The sequence below is a fragment of the Paramormyrops kingsleyae genome, chromosome 17 (genome assembly GCF_048594095.1).
Source record: "Paramormyrops kingsleyae isolate MSU_618 chromosome 17, PKINGS_0.4, whole genome shotgun sequence".
NCBI classification, from domain to species: domain Eukaryota; kingdom Metazoa; phylum Chordata; class Actinopteri; order Osteoglossiformes; family Mormyridae; genus Paramormyrops; species Paramormyrops kingsleyae.
This window is the reverse complement of record NC_132813.1, coordinates 25,106,871-25,124,139: the sequence shown is the minus strand read 5'-3', so window position 1 is coordinate 25,124,139 and position 17,269 is coordinate 25,106,871. Positions and strand designations below refer to the sequence as shown.

Here is a 17,269-nt window from a genome sequence, read left to right as displayed (position 1 = left end):
TGGCAACAAATGATAATTTTTGTTCACACGTTTAAATGAAACTTGTAAATCTCGTGGTACACGAACGACCCCCGAAACCAGTTACAGGTATGCTGCTATAATCAGAAAATGCTAATTCTATTTCACGTTATTTATCCTAACTAAAAACGTAGAAGGTTAAAGCGGTTTGAAATCCACATGTTCTAATCGATGTGCCTTAATGTACAAAAGGAGACTTTCTGAAAAGGGGCCAACGAGCAGCTGGACCCTTACAACCCCGAAGACGAAGTATCCTGCTGTACAACGAAACGGAATAATATCAATTCAAAATTTGTATTTGATTGGTCATATACTTGCTTTCATATTTATTTATTATAAGTTCATGGTGCTATTCTTTTGATTTATTCCGATTTTTTATTGTATTTTTTTTCGTGTTATGTATTAGGTCTTAGTGCATTATTATTATTATTATTATTATTATAATTATTATTATTTATGTCTGTGACTGGTGAACTTAAAATTTAAGAAATATTGTCTTTTTAGTGTAAGAGCAGAGTTTTTGTTTGTTTTGTTGTCTAACGAGAACGCAAGCTGCAAAATATATTCGTAAATTGTGGCAAGTTATCTTCCAATAAATAATTTTGCAAAATTGATCAAGAAAGTTAACCGATTACTGCATTCGTTGTTTTTCCTAATGAAATTTGTAATGCTATTTGTTTTCTTTTATTTCAACCAACTGCAATGGGGGTACATTAATAATAAAACACAATACTGCAAAATATGAATGAATGAAATATAAGTTGCCTCTAAATGGTAGTAACGTAGAGGTCACTAATAATTTGCTAATAAGGCAAAATAACAACGACTGGTTCTTCACATTTAATGTGTGTACATTTTTCTTTTTCATTTTAATGGCAACTAAACTTGTGTGACTTTCTAATAACTACTTATAGTTTTCGTATATGTCCAATTTAGTATAATTTGTGATTCTCAATGAGTAGAATCGTTAAAACTGGTCAAAAGGCAAGAGTGTAGTCCTCGGCTTTATATCGAATTGTATTCAGGTGCGGATGCTGTTTTGTAGGCTGTCGTCACTAATTCCAGTCTACCTGGGCTTGGTGCTTTGCATGTCCTAGCGCTGTCTGCGTCTCTTGTTTCTGCTGCTTTGCATAGCATTCAGAGGACGAGCGTTTTAAACATCTGTTGGTCAAATCACACCCCAGCCCTAACAACGTCTAAAAGTCTTGATTTTGATTGGTTGATTCATTCATTCATTCGTTTGTGCGACCTTTACACAGACGCAGTTTAATTTCTTGCTCAAACTCAATGAGTCACTTAAGTCGTGGTCATGTGTGTAAGTAAGTTGCCTGGTATATAAGTACCGGGAATATCAGAAACAGGCAAAAGATCTGCAGCAGCACCATTCCACGTTAACGACAAAAATGCTTATGTTTAAGATCCGGTGGGTTTATTAGTTTAAAGTTTGTTCTTTTATAGCATTCTTATTTGATTTAAATGTTAGTCGCGAAACAGTCAAAAATTCTTCTTCAATAAAACAGTGTTCCAGACTTCTGCCGAAAGAAACCAATGTGTCTGTATTCTGTTATCCAAATACAAAGTATTTGCATATACTTGGGGGGGGGGGGGGTTATAAATTATATATTTAAAGCTGCTTGAAATATTTCGACACGGGAATGCACAGATTTATGCTTTTTTTTAAATTATACTTCCTATTTGCTGTGAAATGATTCAACCTAGCTACCAGTTATCAATATTGGATAACAAACACAGTTACAATGCAGTTAAAGTTTGAAGCAACGAATTCTACCTCTGCTCGGCAATAAGGTGAAACTGTAATGGCTAGTAGTATTAAAATAAACAGGAAATTTGCGACAGATAACAACGTTCCCTCAGTTATGATTATTATTATTTGCCTTTTAATGATAGCAAAAAAAGCAATGCAATACTGTTAATACTAAGCAATGCTGGAGTTCATGGATTCGTTTACCTCACAAGTGAAATGTGCTTATTGTTGGTTCACTGTAGGTGTCTCTCCACTGAGCGGCACTGCGTGTCGAAACACAGCCTCCTTCTTTGGGCTCAACTTACAAGCTCATTCTGTCCCTCACACCGTGTTTTCCACATATCGACAATCGGGTGAATTATTTCATTGTAAACTTTGAATGAACCATACAAATCTCTGGAAATCTGTAACACAAAACAAAAACGATGTCTTCTGAAGAGATGTATTTAAATGTCTGAATAGTAAAATAATAAGGATTTTTTTTTTGTTTTGTTATCACAAGTGGATCATAAAAAGTGATATTTTAGCGGTATCCTAACTTTATTTTTTGATCTTGATACAATTTTATTTTTAAGTGACGCTGAAAGATGTTATTTGCAATTGTACACTGAAACTTGTGCAACTTGATTTCAGCGTTGTTATTTTTCTTGTATTTTATTTATTTTTAAAGTTGCTCGCTACATGTAGCCTTGATAAATATCCCTGTTGATCACTTGATTGATTACTTCTCTCAAAGGTCACACGGGCGTGCGGTAATTTCCTTGCGCCCGAGGCTACCTTTTCACTTTTAGTCTGGCGCGACAGCCCCAACTATACAAATTATGTTTGTATTTTAACCCTTACATAACCTCCCAAATGGATCCATGTATAAAACACCCAGACTTGCGGATTCTAAAACACAGCCGCAAACATTTTAATGCAAATATAAAAGATTGGTAAAAGGTTGTAAAAAGATATTGTGTTGTTTGAATTCTCTTTTTCTATCCGTTAGGATAGGGTTGAATTTTAAACACGGGACAAGCTATTAATTTGGCAATACTAGCAAGGGTCTTGAACCCAATTAATTTCTAATAATTACAGCCCACAGGGCTGAGCTGATCTCGCTAGCCCTCCCTGGCCGTGTCATTTCGAGCCACTGAGGTCAGCGTATCACAATAAAATATGTATTTGGAGTGGTCATGAGAACAGTGAGTTATTGCAATGAAAACTGTTTCCATTTAACTGCCTCAAGCTGTAGCCATGGGTCTAAAAAGACCGTTTCCCGCAACTCACGCCTCGTTTCAGAATATTATAATATTTAATGGCACTTTAGGCTGAAGTGTACTATAACTACTTTTCAATACTCAGATTAATCTTTCTGGTCTTAACCAACAAAGCAACACGCAGTCTTTCGTGCATTACTTTTCCACACATAAATGTTTCCTATATAGATTAGAATCTCTATAGGAAACGTTCATGTACCGTCATGTATGAATAAGAAATGAAATAACTAAAAAAAAAAAACATTCACTGGATATAGTGGTTTTAGACCTCAACAAAAATGCTTTATTAAGTGTGAGAGCTATTTAACGATTGGTAGGAAAACGAAATTATGACATCTCAATAGCCTAGTTTTATAAGAAGTCAATTGAATATAATCATATGATATGATACAATTTACCTATATATAAAGAACTAGGCTATTAAAAACATTATAAATACACTTAATTTTTTGGCGCAGTTTATGAAAATATTTCGGGGACAACGCACAAAACCCCTAGCTCATTCTAATTAATTAAAGAAATTTATTGTCGTATACAGGCCACATCAAGATATGCAAATAAATAAATAGAAATTGCTAATCATCATTATTTCTATAATTGATACAATCCATGTGTAATACGTTTCTCTGAAAATTTGAGGTTTATTTGCTGCGTAATGATTCATGTAATTCAGTATAACAAAAGTCGCCAATTTACGGTCCAGATATCTTAACAAATGAATTTCATAATGTAGGCCTAGATTTTGCAGCGTTTCAGAACCGCGAAGATAACGGAGCACCGTCTATAGACTGACAGGAGTTGGTTTCAACTACAATATTTAATAATTTTGATGTTATTAATGAGATATTTTAACAGCGGTGCGGCAGAATTGCAAATACGAATTGCTTAGAAAGTAATGATATTTACGTACACGCTCAGTAAAACGCTTAATTCGAAGTACTTCAGAGATTAATGACTGTCACCACTGCGAAAAATGGGCAGCGTTATATTTCAGATGTGGGGTCCGACTCTCCACCTCTCTTTGCGTCGGGGGAGGGAGAAAGTTTGAAGTAATTTTACAATATCAACGGCGATGGTGGAATATAATTAAAATACATACGATATTTAATGAAAACATTTTACATTGATAATTTATCAATGTCTCCTAATTTAAGCATAGATGTATTTCTTTTCATTAACATTCATTACCTAATTAATCTCTTTGGTTATCTCTAGATCTATGCTAACGGGTGGCTCTATTTCTTACTCAATGATCTTTGAAGATCTGACTCGAAAAAACATCTTATAACTATCGCCATGTGACAAGATCAGTAATACCAAGCGATAAATCCTTCCAAACTTTTTGGCGGCGTCGGCTGTTTTGTTATGCGCATGTGCGAAGGTGTCCAAACTGACAATGTTGGAGAGATAGCGAGACTGGATTGAGAAACAGAGAGAAAAGGACAGAGAAAAAAGAAAAAGGAAGACAAGATCCAACAAAAAATCAAACAAACCCACGTCGAAAGAGTGGCACCATGAGGTCCAAAGGCAGGGCACGGAAACTGACCACGAGTAGGTGCAATACCCCTTTCTATGCATTTTGAAACTGCCATCTTGCACATGTATTTCTCTGGTATCAGTTCGTTCATATCTTAATATAGTTATACCCGGTATTCTTTACAATACTCTCAGTAGAGACTGACCTCTCTTAGCTCTGTAGCTATTTATCAGTCACTTCAGGAAAACGCAAAGTAATTTGAGAAGCGATATCTCGGGTGCCAAAAAAAGGGACCTTGAGAACTTTGTGTGCATGCAAAATAACTACAAAAGTTGCTGTATTGCAATGGAAGCTAAGGAGAATTAAATATTAACGGTTTTGCATTGCATGTAGTGGGCGCTGTAGCGTAATTTGCCGATCCGATTCTGCTACACGGCTTCTACGCTGTTCTGCGTCCCGGTCACTTCAATTTGCAAAAGCAACTTTGAAAAGGCAGGTGGGCTTAATTTTACAGCATTGGACATGAAACATCCAGCACTAAGGACTGAATCATTTAAACCCTTGATGCAATATGGACTACGGACGAAATCTTTGTAACTTTTAATAGCCACAGGAAAAAACACAAAATTTCGTATTGACTCTTCAGTACTTTTAAAGATTGGTCGATGATGCGAATCACTTAAAATGTAGCCTAAACGGGGTTTTCTACTGACATTTGTGAGAACGTTTGACATTTTACAATTTGTGGAATAACTGGAAATCTGTGACATATTTATGTTTTTAAAATTGTGCGGGTGGGGATATTAATATTGTTTAATAGCAAAAACTAATTTCTTTACACTCTGGATAACAGATTCTTAAGCACAGTTGTTACTCTGCCTGCATCGCCGAGCGACTCACAGTGCTCTCGTTGTAATTGCAATTATTTGCTGATGACTTAATGTTTAAAAAAATAACAAAACTCGAATGCGAGCAGTTGTGAGTAATATTACACTGAGAAAATTCCTCCTGCATGCATAAATATCCAGGAATATTAACTTTAAAAAATGTATTTCAAAACATTTTTGATGTTTGGGCAATTTCGATGAGCAAGGGTGTAAATTATACGTATACAAAATGTTAATAGTGGTTATGTAATTCATCATTAAACTATACTCTGTTAAAATGAACAATATTTTATTGTTGAATAGCCGTTGAATTTATGATCGGTCCTGGTCTGTATTGATTGCATCTTGTTTATATGTTCAGTTTTATTATTAAGTTATTTGAAAGAAATACTTTTTCGGGGCAATGCATTAGAATGAAATGTAATTTGTGTATTGGCAAATAACTTACTTTTTGCTCAAAAGCGCAGCAAGTAAGACTTGTACCAAAGCAGGATGATTTGTTGGTGGTGACTGTATATTCTGCTCAGAATATCTCTCTCCTGTTGCACCCAGACGACGGACTTTTGTCTGGAGAAATCTGCAGTGAGACACGCGGATCACCGTAGTCTCCGGGCTCTGTTTTTTTTCTCGCACATATTAGAATCGCCTTGGTCGGTTTTATGGTAGTATAATAGACTTTGGGATTTATTCTCATAAATTGTGGTATGGCAAAACTGAATTCTATTCTGATGTGAATTATTTAAACATGTTATTTAAGCTCGACTTCAGTCATTATAAGACATAAATCAATGATGAAATAGGTTAGTGGTGCGCATTTTGTCATAATCTTTGAATCTGCTTAGATATACCTGCTGATTTCAGCACACAACAGCATAATGACGACCAAACGAAACAAATCAATCGTAAAACTGACAGCTTAACACCAATTTTAAGTCCCGCCAACTTCTCAGTAGTCAGCCAAGCCTCCGGCGCACCTTTCCGTGTTGGTAGTTTCTGTATACATCTTGTATTTGCGGAGTATTTGCAGAGTATTTTTTAGAACACAACTATTAAAAACAGTACAGATTCAGAGGTAGTTACGCGGCCATATGAGACAAGTAGCGTAAATAATAACATTCTACCAAATAATATTATTCCGTGAAACATTTATGTTTAAATAATGATGCGGATTTCGAAGGCTATAGTGTGCCAACGCAGTATAGACACTGCTAAATAACAAACATTATCATACCTGTTAATAAATTTCACATTTGTCATCTAAATTTTAGACTTACTACATATTTCCGAAACCGTGGTTTTACACAGATAATTATGCTAGGTTATATAAAACAAAAAAGAGAAATGATATCGGTAGCACGAAAATTCCATGGGCCTTTATAATTTAATAACTATATTTTATATCTACTCCTAACCCTCTATTAATATCGTTTTATCATCGCTCCATATAATCGGAAAGATTCCAGATACCTATATATTATGATTTACTTAAGATTTAAGAGGATTTTTCCAATGAAGTCACAGGGGCAGGATGTTCAGCTGTCCCTAGGGACACGAGCCGCCTGGCCTGCAGCCAGCTCTGCGCAACATCAAGTGTGAATATTTAAGTTTCTAACTACTATGATAGTAACTATGTTCACAGCGCATCTCTCTGTCATTATTCAAACTTCTGCTTTGGTCTGTTCGATCTGTCAACTTCTGTGTTAGCAAGTAGGCTTTATAACCATGTGTCATGTAACGTGGCCAATGTACAATGCTTAAGTATTTCTAAGGCACTGGTTCTGGTTTAAGAATGCAGGTGCTGATTGCTGAAAAGAAGGATGTTTTGAAGCTGTGTAGGGTGTATCATGTTTCACGCCAAATGCTTACAATATACTAGTTCTAACGAAAGCCGAGCATGTGGCATTTTATAAGGGTTTCGATTTCATATCTATTCTATGTATTTTTGATATACATATGTCCTGATGCGTCATATGGCATAACGTTCCAAACCGTGATTTACAAAATTTAAATTTTCCTGTTGCAGGAAAGAATTCTTTAGGTTCTGAGAATTGTCTCAGTTACATTGACAGAAAAAAATCCAGTCTAGTCTAATAGGAGAGGGGTAAATTCAGGGCAGTCGACTAGTGTTTAAAGTTTAAAAAATGGGACCTATTTGTAAAATAATGCGCAAAGGTGCCTATATTTAAACGACCCAGTTGCTTCTTTTTTGATAATAAATAGCCCCAGTTTTTGACATATAGTGGGACCATTTTTCAAACTTATAAGATGCTTAACTTCATAGTTTCCCTCCGATAAGTATACGCTTTTCTGGGGACAGGGGAAGGATTTACGTGGTGGGGCTTAATCCTGATGTCCTTATTATATCAGGAGGTTTAATTAGAAAATATGGCATCATTTTGCTTCCTTGCCTTATCTAAAATTCAGCAATTTGAAATAATTAAACATGTTCAACAGGGGTAATATATGGGAACAGTAACAGTACATACTTCTTCATAACAGTGGTCCCAAGTAAGTTCTCTTGATTTATTTAGAAAAAGTATATACATATTAAAATTAATAATGTACGAAATAGTACATCATTTTTACAGATGGTGTTTCCACTTGCTACAACAGCACAGTTCCGCAGCAGTCTTTGCCTTTGTAGTATATGTAAATGGCAGAGGCATGGAGGGAGTCAGTCTACGTGTGATGATGTGAAATTACATGTGAATGAGCATTGCATGAATGCTCTGTGTGCCCCCTGCTGGCCCACCCTGCTGCCCCCAGCAGAGCTTCATTCCCTAAGAGTGCGTCCACATTGTGTAATGGGCCATGCATCAACTGTTTGTCTGCTGTAGCTCATTATAAGCACAATTCAAAAGGGTTAATGGATCGGGCCATTTAAAAGGTGAGAGAAGCAGTGACAGGAGGAACCCTATTAAAGAGCCGTTGTGGAGGGAGTCCGTCCAGGCTGCTCTGCTTAGCCACACTTCTACTCTCTTCCGTTTGTAGGGTCTGGTAAATAAATGTGACCTATGTCCAGTTTTTATTTAGTTTCGGTTATAGGTAACACCATTTAACCTCCCTTTCACAGTGTGGTTGTGACTTCAGGATGTTTTTTTATCCCATAAGCTTTAGCACACATATATGTCTTATTGGTAATTTATGGAACTGTAGATATTTTTCTCTATTAATGTTAAAACTGCAAATGTATTTAAGGATGAGTGAATTTCATTTAGAAGAGAACAGTATGAACTTGTAGGTTTCTGTCCACTGTGCATTTGAATAGGCCGATTAGGGGCTCATGCTTTCAAAAGATGAATCACTCTAGAAGCTCCACAGGGACGGGATGTATTATTATACTACACCCCCTTGAAAATTCTTAAAATATATCTCTTAAAATATGACATAATTCTCCATGCAGGCACTTTTGGCTCAGGTCTCATTCAAAGTGTGCAGATGTCGACACAAGTTAAATTTGTTGCTGGAATTTAAATTGTTTACAATTTTTAATTACTATATATTAAGGAAAAGTATTTGTCTAAATACCACATTTAGCAAAACAAGCTAAGACATGAAATGTGACAGACAGGGATAAATGGTCAAAACAGGTTCTTTGGCTCTATACTGCTTAAAATAATAGTCTGGATTTATATAAACAGAGACTGATGGTGACCAGATTCAGTTAATTTTCCAAACTGAAAATAGAAATTTTGGATCATCTCTTTACCTTGTGAGCACCTTTGGAACAATTGTAGTTGTGGCAGTTGCATCTTTTTGTATGTTTGTGTCTTTTAGCCACAACCTCCCAAGTAAGTATGATGACCAATATGTATACATTTATAAATTGATGGCTGGTTTGTGGAACTAGCATTTCTGTTAAAAATGGGACACTTCATTTAAGGCTCTTAGGCTCTTTTTAAAGTGAAGATGTGTGTGAAATTGTTACTTTGGCCAAGGTTTTTAAGATGGCATTTGGCCCAAGTTGCTGTGGCAATGCATATGACAGAGAGCCTGGAGGGTGAACCTGCACGGAAAGAGGTCGGGAGACTGCTGTGACCCAGCCAAAGTATGGGAATGGCTGGGAGAGCCTGACTGGGCTGGGAACTCCACTCTGTTTACCACAGGGAAATCACACCAACACAGAACAATGAGCTAACCTTACCCTTCGAAAAAAAAATAATTTCTTTTTCTTCTTAAAGGTCACAAAGATATACATAAGGAGTCTGCACAAAAGAATTTAGTCGGGCACTCACATATGCCAACACTGAGGTCATCTAAATGTTCTTTCAAAATGATGCTCATTTTTATATCTGTATGTGTGTGCGTATTATGTTTATATTATATTTTGGAGACCAAATGTTCCCCACAACGTCATAAAAACCTGTTATTTTCACATTTTTCAGGTCCCCACAAAGATGTGTGAATGCAATCAGAAAATTAAAAGGCTGTCATGGTGTGTGAATGCAATGAAAAAATTAAAAGGTTGTCATGTTGGGATTATAGTTTTCCCCATAGAAATGAATGGAGAGTCCCCTCAATGATATAATTACAAACCTATATGTGTACCTATGTGTGTGTGTTTGTGTGTGTGAGCAGGTATACCTATCCCCATAACGTGATAAATATTCGTTTTTTTTTTCCCTTAAGGTGAACGGTTTCCTGGTCCCCATAAGGGAAAACTCTATTTTATAAAAATATGTGACTGCTATGAAAAAACTAACAAACAAAAAAACTTTTGTTCCAGGGAAATCTGTTTTTGTGTTTGAGAATTTAGGTTTGTTAGTTAAAGTCCTTTAGGGTTATTCCATAAAAATCAATCACATTTTGCTGTTCAACCAAGGAAACTTGATGTCCCAGCAGAGAGCAGCGATTCACAACTAAAAAAAAAACTTTCAGATAGTGGAGTATTTGGCAAAAATTTTGTCTGTCCAAAGATACCTATTAACCTGGCTGATCTTATGTTTCTGTCATGGCTTATTCTATCAAGCGACTTAAACATTTCAGCACCACTTCTACGGAAGGAATATTTAAAAAATCCTGGAGATGAGAGGGAAAAGGTTGGTAGGTGATACTTAATTTCCTGTTTGACTATACAGTAGATACACAGGAATTCTTCAGTTTTCAAATAACCCTTTTTACTCACCTAAGCAACACATAGGTGAGAGTAAAGCGTAAGGTCAGAGCACAGGGTCAGCCATTTGTTTGACATCTCAGAGCATTTTTTGGGGTTAAGAACTTTAGTTAAGGACCCGATGCTGACGTGACTACTCTGCTGATCCAGGGCTTTCAAACGGCACGGAGGCCTGTCCCACAGAGCCACACACTGGCCAGCATAGGGCTGCATGAAGTCCTCTTTTGAAGGTCAAACACATGTACTGTGCTGGTATGTGTTAGTACTCAAGCGTAGCGGACACTGTGACGTTGCGTGTATTTTTCCAGCTTCTGTTGTGAAATATTTCAAGCACTGACTGGGGGGGGGGGTTCTTTCATGTGCTGGAGTGGTGCCACAAACAGGAATTATCCAACAATCACTTTGTTAAGCTTCAGATAACAATTTGTTCAACCACACTGCAGTCTCAAGGGAAAAGGAAACTCTTTCTCATAGTTTATGATTAACTTTATGAAAGAGCAGGTCAGGCCCATCTGCTGCTGTGGATAGACTGCACATGTGCAGCTCAATCAACGAGTTACTCGTTACATTATTTAGATTCACAGAGGGATAAAAAGAGTTTAGTGAGTTTGTTGTCATGTATAAAGTGTAACGCAGGGAGTAGAGTGTGACTCTTCTCATAACAGGCTTTTAAGAGTATTGAAATGAAATGAAACCCCAATGAGTGAATACTTCTCACAGCATGAGCTTGTGGCCACTTGACCTTGTGAACTCCAGGTGAGAAAGAAGTTGCTGGGCCTTGACTGTTCTCACTTGTCCACTTGTCTGTCTCACTTCCTCTTCCTCTCAGTGCTGGAAAAACGCAGCATGGCAGGAATGCAGCACTGATTAGGACATTACCTGTGGTTCTGGATGTGCCGGGTGACCGGGATGCGTGATGAGCTGGAGGAAGAGCAGACAATAGGATAGTGGAGATTCTTTTCCACGTTGCATTCCAGTAATCCGCTGATGGGCCCACACTTTGATGAGCCCCTTTTTGCTTCCTGAGATTGTAGCTCCTTTGCAAACACCAAACAAAGGTCTGAGAGTGAATGAGCAGGGGATGGCCGCACCTCAGGATGTCCTGTTATGATTAGGGTTAACATCTCCTGATTCCTGCAGTGTTATTCTAACATGTACGAATAGCTTCTGTGTTTCCATTGACTATGACTGTGCTGCATATCAATTCCCAGAAAGGTCTCTTTCCTATATTATGTCTGATGTATCTTTTTTTGTTGATTTGTACCCAGAATTCTCAGAAATTCACTTCATTATTAACAACATGATTTGTGTGTTCCTAATCTCATTTCATTCTTCTGAAACAGGTGTAAGCACTGTGCTTTAGTCTGCTCATTCTTTGCCAGCAGTGCTCGTTGTCATCAAAAATTGTTATTACTTGACACATGAATACAACTACACATATTCACTTATAGGTTTCTACATCAAGGAGTACTACCATAAATATCCTTCTCACATCTTTTCAGTATCTTTCATATATTTCATGTATCTGTTGGATGTTTTGTCAGAAATTTGTGTGCATGTTGGCTGTACGTATATAGGAAGGGAGACATAATCTAAGCTACCAAGAATGGTACACAACTGACACATCTCTCTGTGTTTGTCAGCAGACATGTTAATGGATTTTTTTTTTCATTTTAGGTTCTCAGCACATAGAGATTAGTGCAGTTCCTTATTTAATTAGTTATATGTCTTCCAACTCTTCCTAGGTAAAAACACTGAGCTTTAACATCATCATTCAAGGTAGCTATACACCCCGTTGAGCCCCAGCCTGCCCAGCCCTGTCCCGCGACTCGGGATTCCTTTCTAGATCTGATTTGGGGTTGAGATGCTGGCTTGGCCTCAGCAATCAAATGTGTCCCACCTGTCTTGTCAGGCTTTGTAGGTGTAGCAGGTTGTCCCTTGGACCGCCCATCAATCGCTGACAGCTGACAGTTTAATTTGGGCGGACGGGCAGCTCATTACTCGTGTAGGCGCACAGTGAACATGTGGGCAGCCAGTCGCATCAGCGATCAATGACAAAGGTTGCAGTGGGTGCAAGAGTGGGAGAGAGTAGGGGGGTGAGGGGGTGGAGAAGAGAGGGGACCCCAAGAGGAGGAGGGGGCAGTAGAACTGAAGGTCAGTTCTGAAAGGTGGGGGGTGGAGGGGGAGTAAAATACTAGCTGTCAGGTGAAGAAAGATAGACATATTCCACTAACTCTGTAAGCTGAGAAATACTGCCCCTTATTCCAGTTTACATCATGAAGTACCATGAAATACTCACGGGTGTACCATGAAATACTCACAGGTGTACCATGAAGTACTCATGGGTGTACCATGAAGTACTCTTCCTACATACTGTACACCTCTGATTAAGTCTGATTACGTTTCACAGTGTGGAAGTGTTTCATCAGAAGAATTCAAATGCTCTACCGCAACCAGAATAAGACTTGCTGAGTAAAAACTCATTTGTGATGAAAATAAAAATGCATTAGTGATATGAGAATAACTGAAAGTTTCACTGGCAAGGAAGAATGGAGCTTGAGAGCCCGAAGCCTGTTCCGCTCATTTAAAACTGCATCTTTATTTTTTACAATTCAGACGCCCCTCACTTAATGATCTACCTGTTTAACGACCACCTAGACCTGTGACCAATTCTCCAACCAGTCGGTAGTGTATGCTGTACGGGAGCTTTAGTCATGGAAACGGCAGCGCGGAATCTCAGTGTCAAGGGTCTCATCTCGTATCACCCTTCCTCAGTCTCATTTCCACAGTTGCTCAGTATTCACAGCACTGGTGTTTTACCTTTTTTACAGTATGCAAACCTAAGTAATGTACTTTATATTACAGCTGATTTCCTCTATTCTGTTTATTACAGTATAGTACATTACATTATATATATATATGATATGATATATATATATATATATATATATATATATATATATATATATATATATATATATATATATACTGTATATAATATCCTTATATACAGTATAAGGGAACAGATTCGCTTAACGGCCTAGTCGTAGAAACGGAACTCGGTTGTTGAGTCAGGAATGTTTGCACTTTATATCCATTGACAACTATTTTCCTGTTTTTGTATGACTGTAGTCTCTATTTTTTCTGATTTGTCTAATTAAATATACTATACACATATTATATATAGACTAATAAGACAAAACTACATAATCCAAAAAAAATACACAAAACACACTAAAACCATTTGCATTCTGAGATGAACTAACTAGGTTCAGTCTGGAATTAAACTACTATCTGACAGTGAACCTGGTATATTTAATGCTGTTGGGTCTTTTTCACAATATCCACATGAAAGACTGAAGCTTATAACTGTTCTTAATTTTTTAGTTTTTTCGTGAATATTAAACTTTGAAGCTAAATTATGCTTTGATATGACTGTTGCCTCTTTAATAAACTCACATATACTTGTTCTCAGGCTTTATTTCTTTGGGAATTCGGGTGTGTACAGTAAATATTTTATTTCTGTTAGTCTGTTCTGTGTTTGATGTTTCAGTTTAATAAAATCCCGTAGGTAGGGTGCTTTGTCTTAGGTGCAGTGCTAATGTTGTTGCTGCATGTTTTCCATTTGATTAAGCCAAATAAATGAGATTTCTTTGTCTTGATTCAATTAGTTGTAAGTTTCAGTTTCAGGACAAAACAAGTAAACCTTTTGGACAAGGTGTGTAAATGTTTAAACACCAGGAAAGAGCTTGGGAGTAGATTCAATCACAGCTCCCAATCCGCTGAGGGATTCCCCCACACGTCTCAGAAAGTCCCATGTGAGATGCTTTCGGTGGGTTAAAGTAAATGTCATTTGTCTTTTTTTCAATTGGGAATGGTGAGGGGGCTTGTAAGTGTAGAGTAATCCAGGGTGTACAGTGTTATAGAAATCAGCTATAATTATGATTTATGTTCTGCCAAATAGTTTTATCATGCCAGATTGGAGATCCGTCAGAGAGTTTTCTTTAACTTATTGATTGTATGAACACCTTAAAACATTAATAGAGCTCTATTCCACTGGGGAAAAGGCATTAGTGATTGCTTTCTACCCATATAAAACTATGTACCAATAGAGGCCACAAGATTGTGTAAATTATTTTCGCTTTCACCTGGCAGTACAATCTCACAGAAGGGTACAGTTCTAGGGAAATGTGATATGGACTTAAAATCATATCATGATATAGCATGTTTTTTTTGCAACAACAATATTCACATTGCCAAGTTCATTCCTCAGTTTGAAAACAATAACTTAAATTGAACATCAAATTAAATTTAAAAATAATAAAACATCGTACCAATTCTTCAGGGCAAATGTATGCAGTAATAAAAAAAGTATGTGCAAAACAGCATACAAAATTAAATTTAACTTCACATTTAATTAGACTGTGCTGTATTATTAGAGAAATATATTATACTAGAAATAATATATCTAAAAGTATGCAGAATGTAATAAAACATACTAAATATAAAAATATAAGATACCAGAAAAACAATAAGACAAAAAACAATAACAGAACACCATGTGAGTGGTGCAGATGTACGGTGTTACTTGGCATGGCATCCTAGGTAAAATTCATATATAGAAGTACTGGATTTGCTTCTGCTCAAGCATCTGCCAAAGTGCGGAGTCGAATGTGGAGTCTTTTCTGCAAGAAAAAAATCTACTGGAAATCTACCCGAATATGTGCGTGTCCCTCAGGATTGCTGCCACTGCTCTGGTCACAGTGGCATCAGCAGAGAAGTTTCTCTATGAATATTTTGCATTATGGTTGGTACAAAGCTTTTGTTTGTGCCAAAGCTGCATATTGTTTAAGATGGGAGTCATAAAAGTCATAGTAAGTATTATTAATATAATGTGCAATTTTGTTCTCTGTACTTGTTTGTTTTCCATTTAATCCACTGATTTATTTTAATACTGTGTTTTGTTTTTTTTTTGGATTTTTATATTTACTTTATCTACTATATTTATGCTGTCTGCATGTTCATAATTTTAATATTTATTTTTTTGTTTTGTGTATCTATATGATATTTAAGTATATTAATAAAAAGTTGGTGTGAAATAAAGAACTGATATGGTGGCTGTGCTGTGTTTACGTCCACTGTAACTGACGGCATTATGAAAGCTGTCTTGCTTTGTTCCTGTGTGTATTGGTGATGAGTGGTGAAGGGGCACCTTTGGGACTCTTGCTAGGGCACCAAACCAGTCAGTAATGGTTCTTATTGCAGTAATCAGGGTTTGTTAATTGTAGATATGTAACACTCGCTTTGTAGTACACGCCACAAGTCATCCTCAGAAACGGAAACATTATGTGCGCTTTTGGCCATGCTTGTTTCTGCTTTGTTTTGTTTCTGCTTTGTTTTGTTAGCATCAACCCATCACACTGCCAGTCTCACAAGAGAGATTTTTTTGGATTTCAAATGTACTACATCTTGATCATGGTACTGTGTTGATGTTGTATATCATTAAAATCACAATATGACTTTTTGTCGTATTAAACATTAAACATTGAGGACGATATGACACACAGTGTTGACAGGGCTTTTCTCTAAATTGGATGGCGATGGAAATTTTTGTTGTTCAAATAGAAAAAAATGATTTTCATCCATCCATCCATCCATCTTCTAACTATTTATCTTGGTTTGGGTAACAGAATATGAATATATGAAAATGAATGATATTTGTTGTATCTTAAATTTGCTCTATGGGAAATGAAATTGCTAATTTATAATTAAACTACTAAGACAAATTTGCATGTTTGGCAGTGGTCATGGGATTTCCTTCAGGTTGTCCGGATTCCCTGTTTTGTGCCCATAGCTTCTGGCATATGTTCCGGACCCCCGCAGCCCAGAATAGGACAAGTGGGTAAAGAAGATGGATGAATGGATGGATAAATGGATGGATGTGAGCAGTTTTGATCCTACAGTTGTCTGGTCCTGCCTTTCTGAAATACTTCACAGACATCCCACCTTATGCACATTGATTTCAGGGAGGCCTACACATTGATGAGGGACACCTGCAGGGGTGAGCTGGGAGCTTTTGCTAGCCAAGCTTGGATGGTATTATGGAATCTGTGCCCTCTCCTTGTGTTCTGCAAATTTTGTTGGGAAATATGAGAATAGCATTGCACTCTAAAATACTATCAAAATACCATATACCGCAGTCTGGATGGTATGACAGTATTAAAAATTAGATACTGCCCAAGCCTGGGGGTTTGTTGGGGTGGTGGCAGTAGAATTTGCTGACTGAATGAGGCAGGGTTGCAGCCGAATAACTTCTTACCCCCACTGAATAGCGGAACAACAGATTTCCGGGACATTGCGAATCAATATTTGGTGTCAGGGAGCGGCTGTCATTTTGTGAGGGACTCCTGAAACTTGCGGGAGAGCTGCAATGTCTGACTTTGAGTGCTGACACAGTTAGGCCCTATAAGTAGGTTACTGTCAGGTTTTCAATGACAATGTTTAAATTCAAAGGATGTAAGGCCAAACTGTAAGTGTCGTGTATTTTCTTTATCGCTGGCTTTTAAAGTGAGTAAAAATTTTAGGTAGTTGTCTTGATGAAAAAGAATACTTACTGTGAGGGCTAGGTAATAGCAAGACATAGCTTTGGCCTAAAACCCTGGCCAGTGACTGTTCTCACTCGTCCTCAACACAGTACTGCCTTCTTCTGCAGCACCGATATGCCTTCATATTTCAACTGAATAAATA

General features: G+C 37.1%; 1 protein-coding gene across 10 annotated transcripts in view; it reads left to right on the top strand.

The window, feature by feature from the left end:
* The first annotated feature begins 4,395 nt into the window (after positions 1 to 4,395).
* The window catches only part of mecom (MDS1 and EVI1 complex locus), a 143,001-nt gene continuing 130,127 nt past the window's right edge, over positions 4,396 to 17,269 (top strand). For 4 of the 10 annotated variants that reach the window (XM_023792877.2, XM_023792881.2, XM_023792872.2 and 1 more), the window contains exon 1: positions 4,398 to 4,596. In XM_023792877.2, coding sequence (XP_023648645.2) covers positions 4,560 to 4,596 — 37 coding nt within the window. In that variant the 5' untranslated portion in view covers positions 4,398 to 4,559. Of the gene's footprint in view, positions 4,597 to 17,269 lie in introns of all 10 variants that reach the window. The other 6 variants (XM_023792880.2, XM_023792875.2, XM_023792873.2 and 3 more) reach the window with 5 other exon arrangements.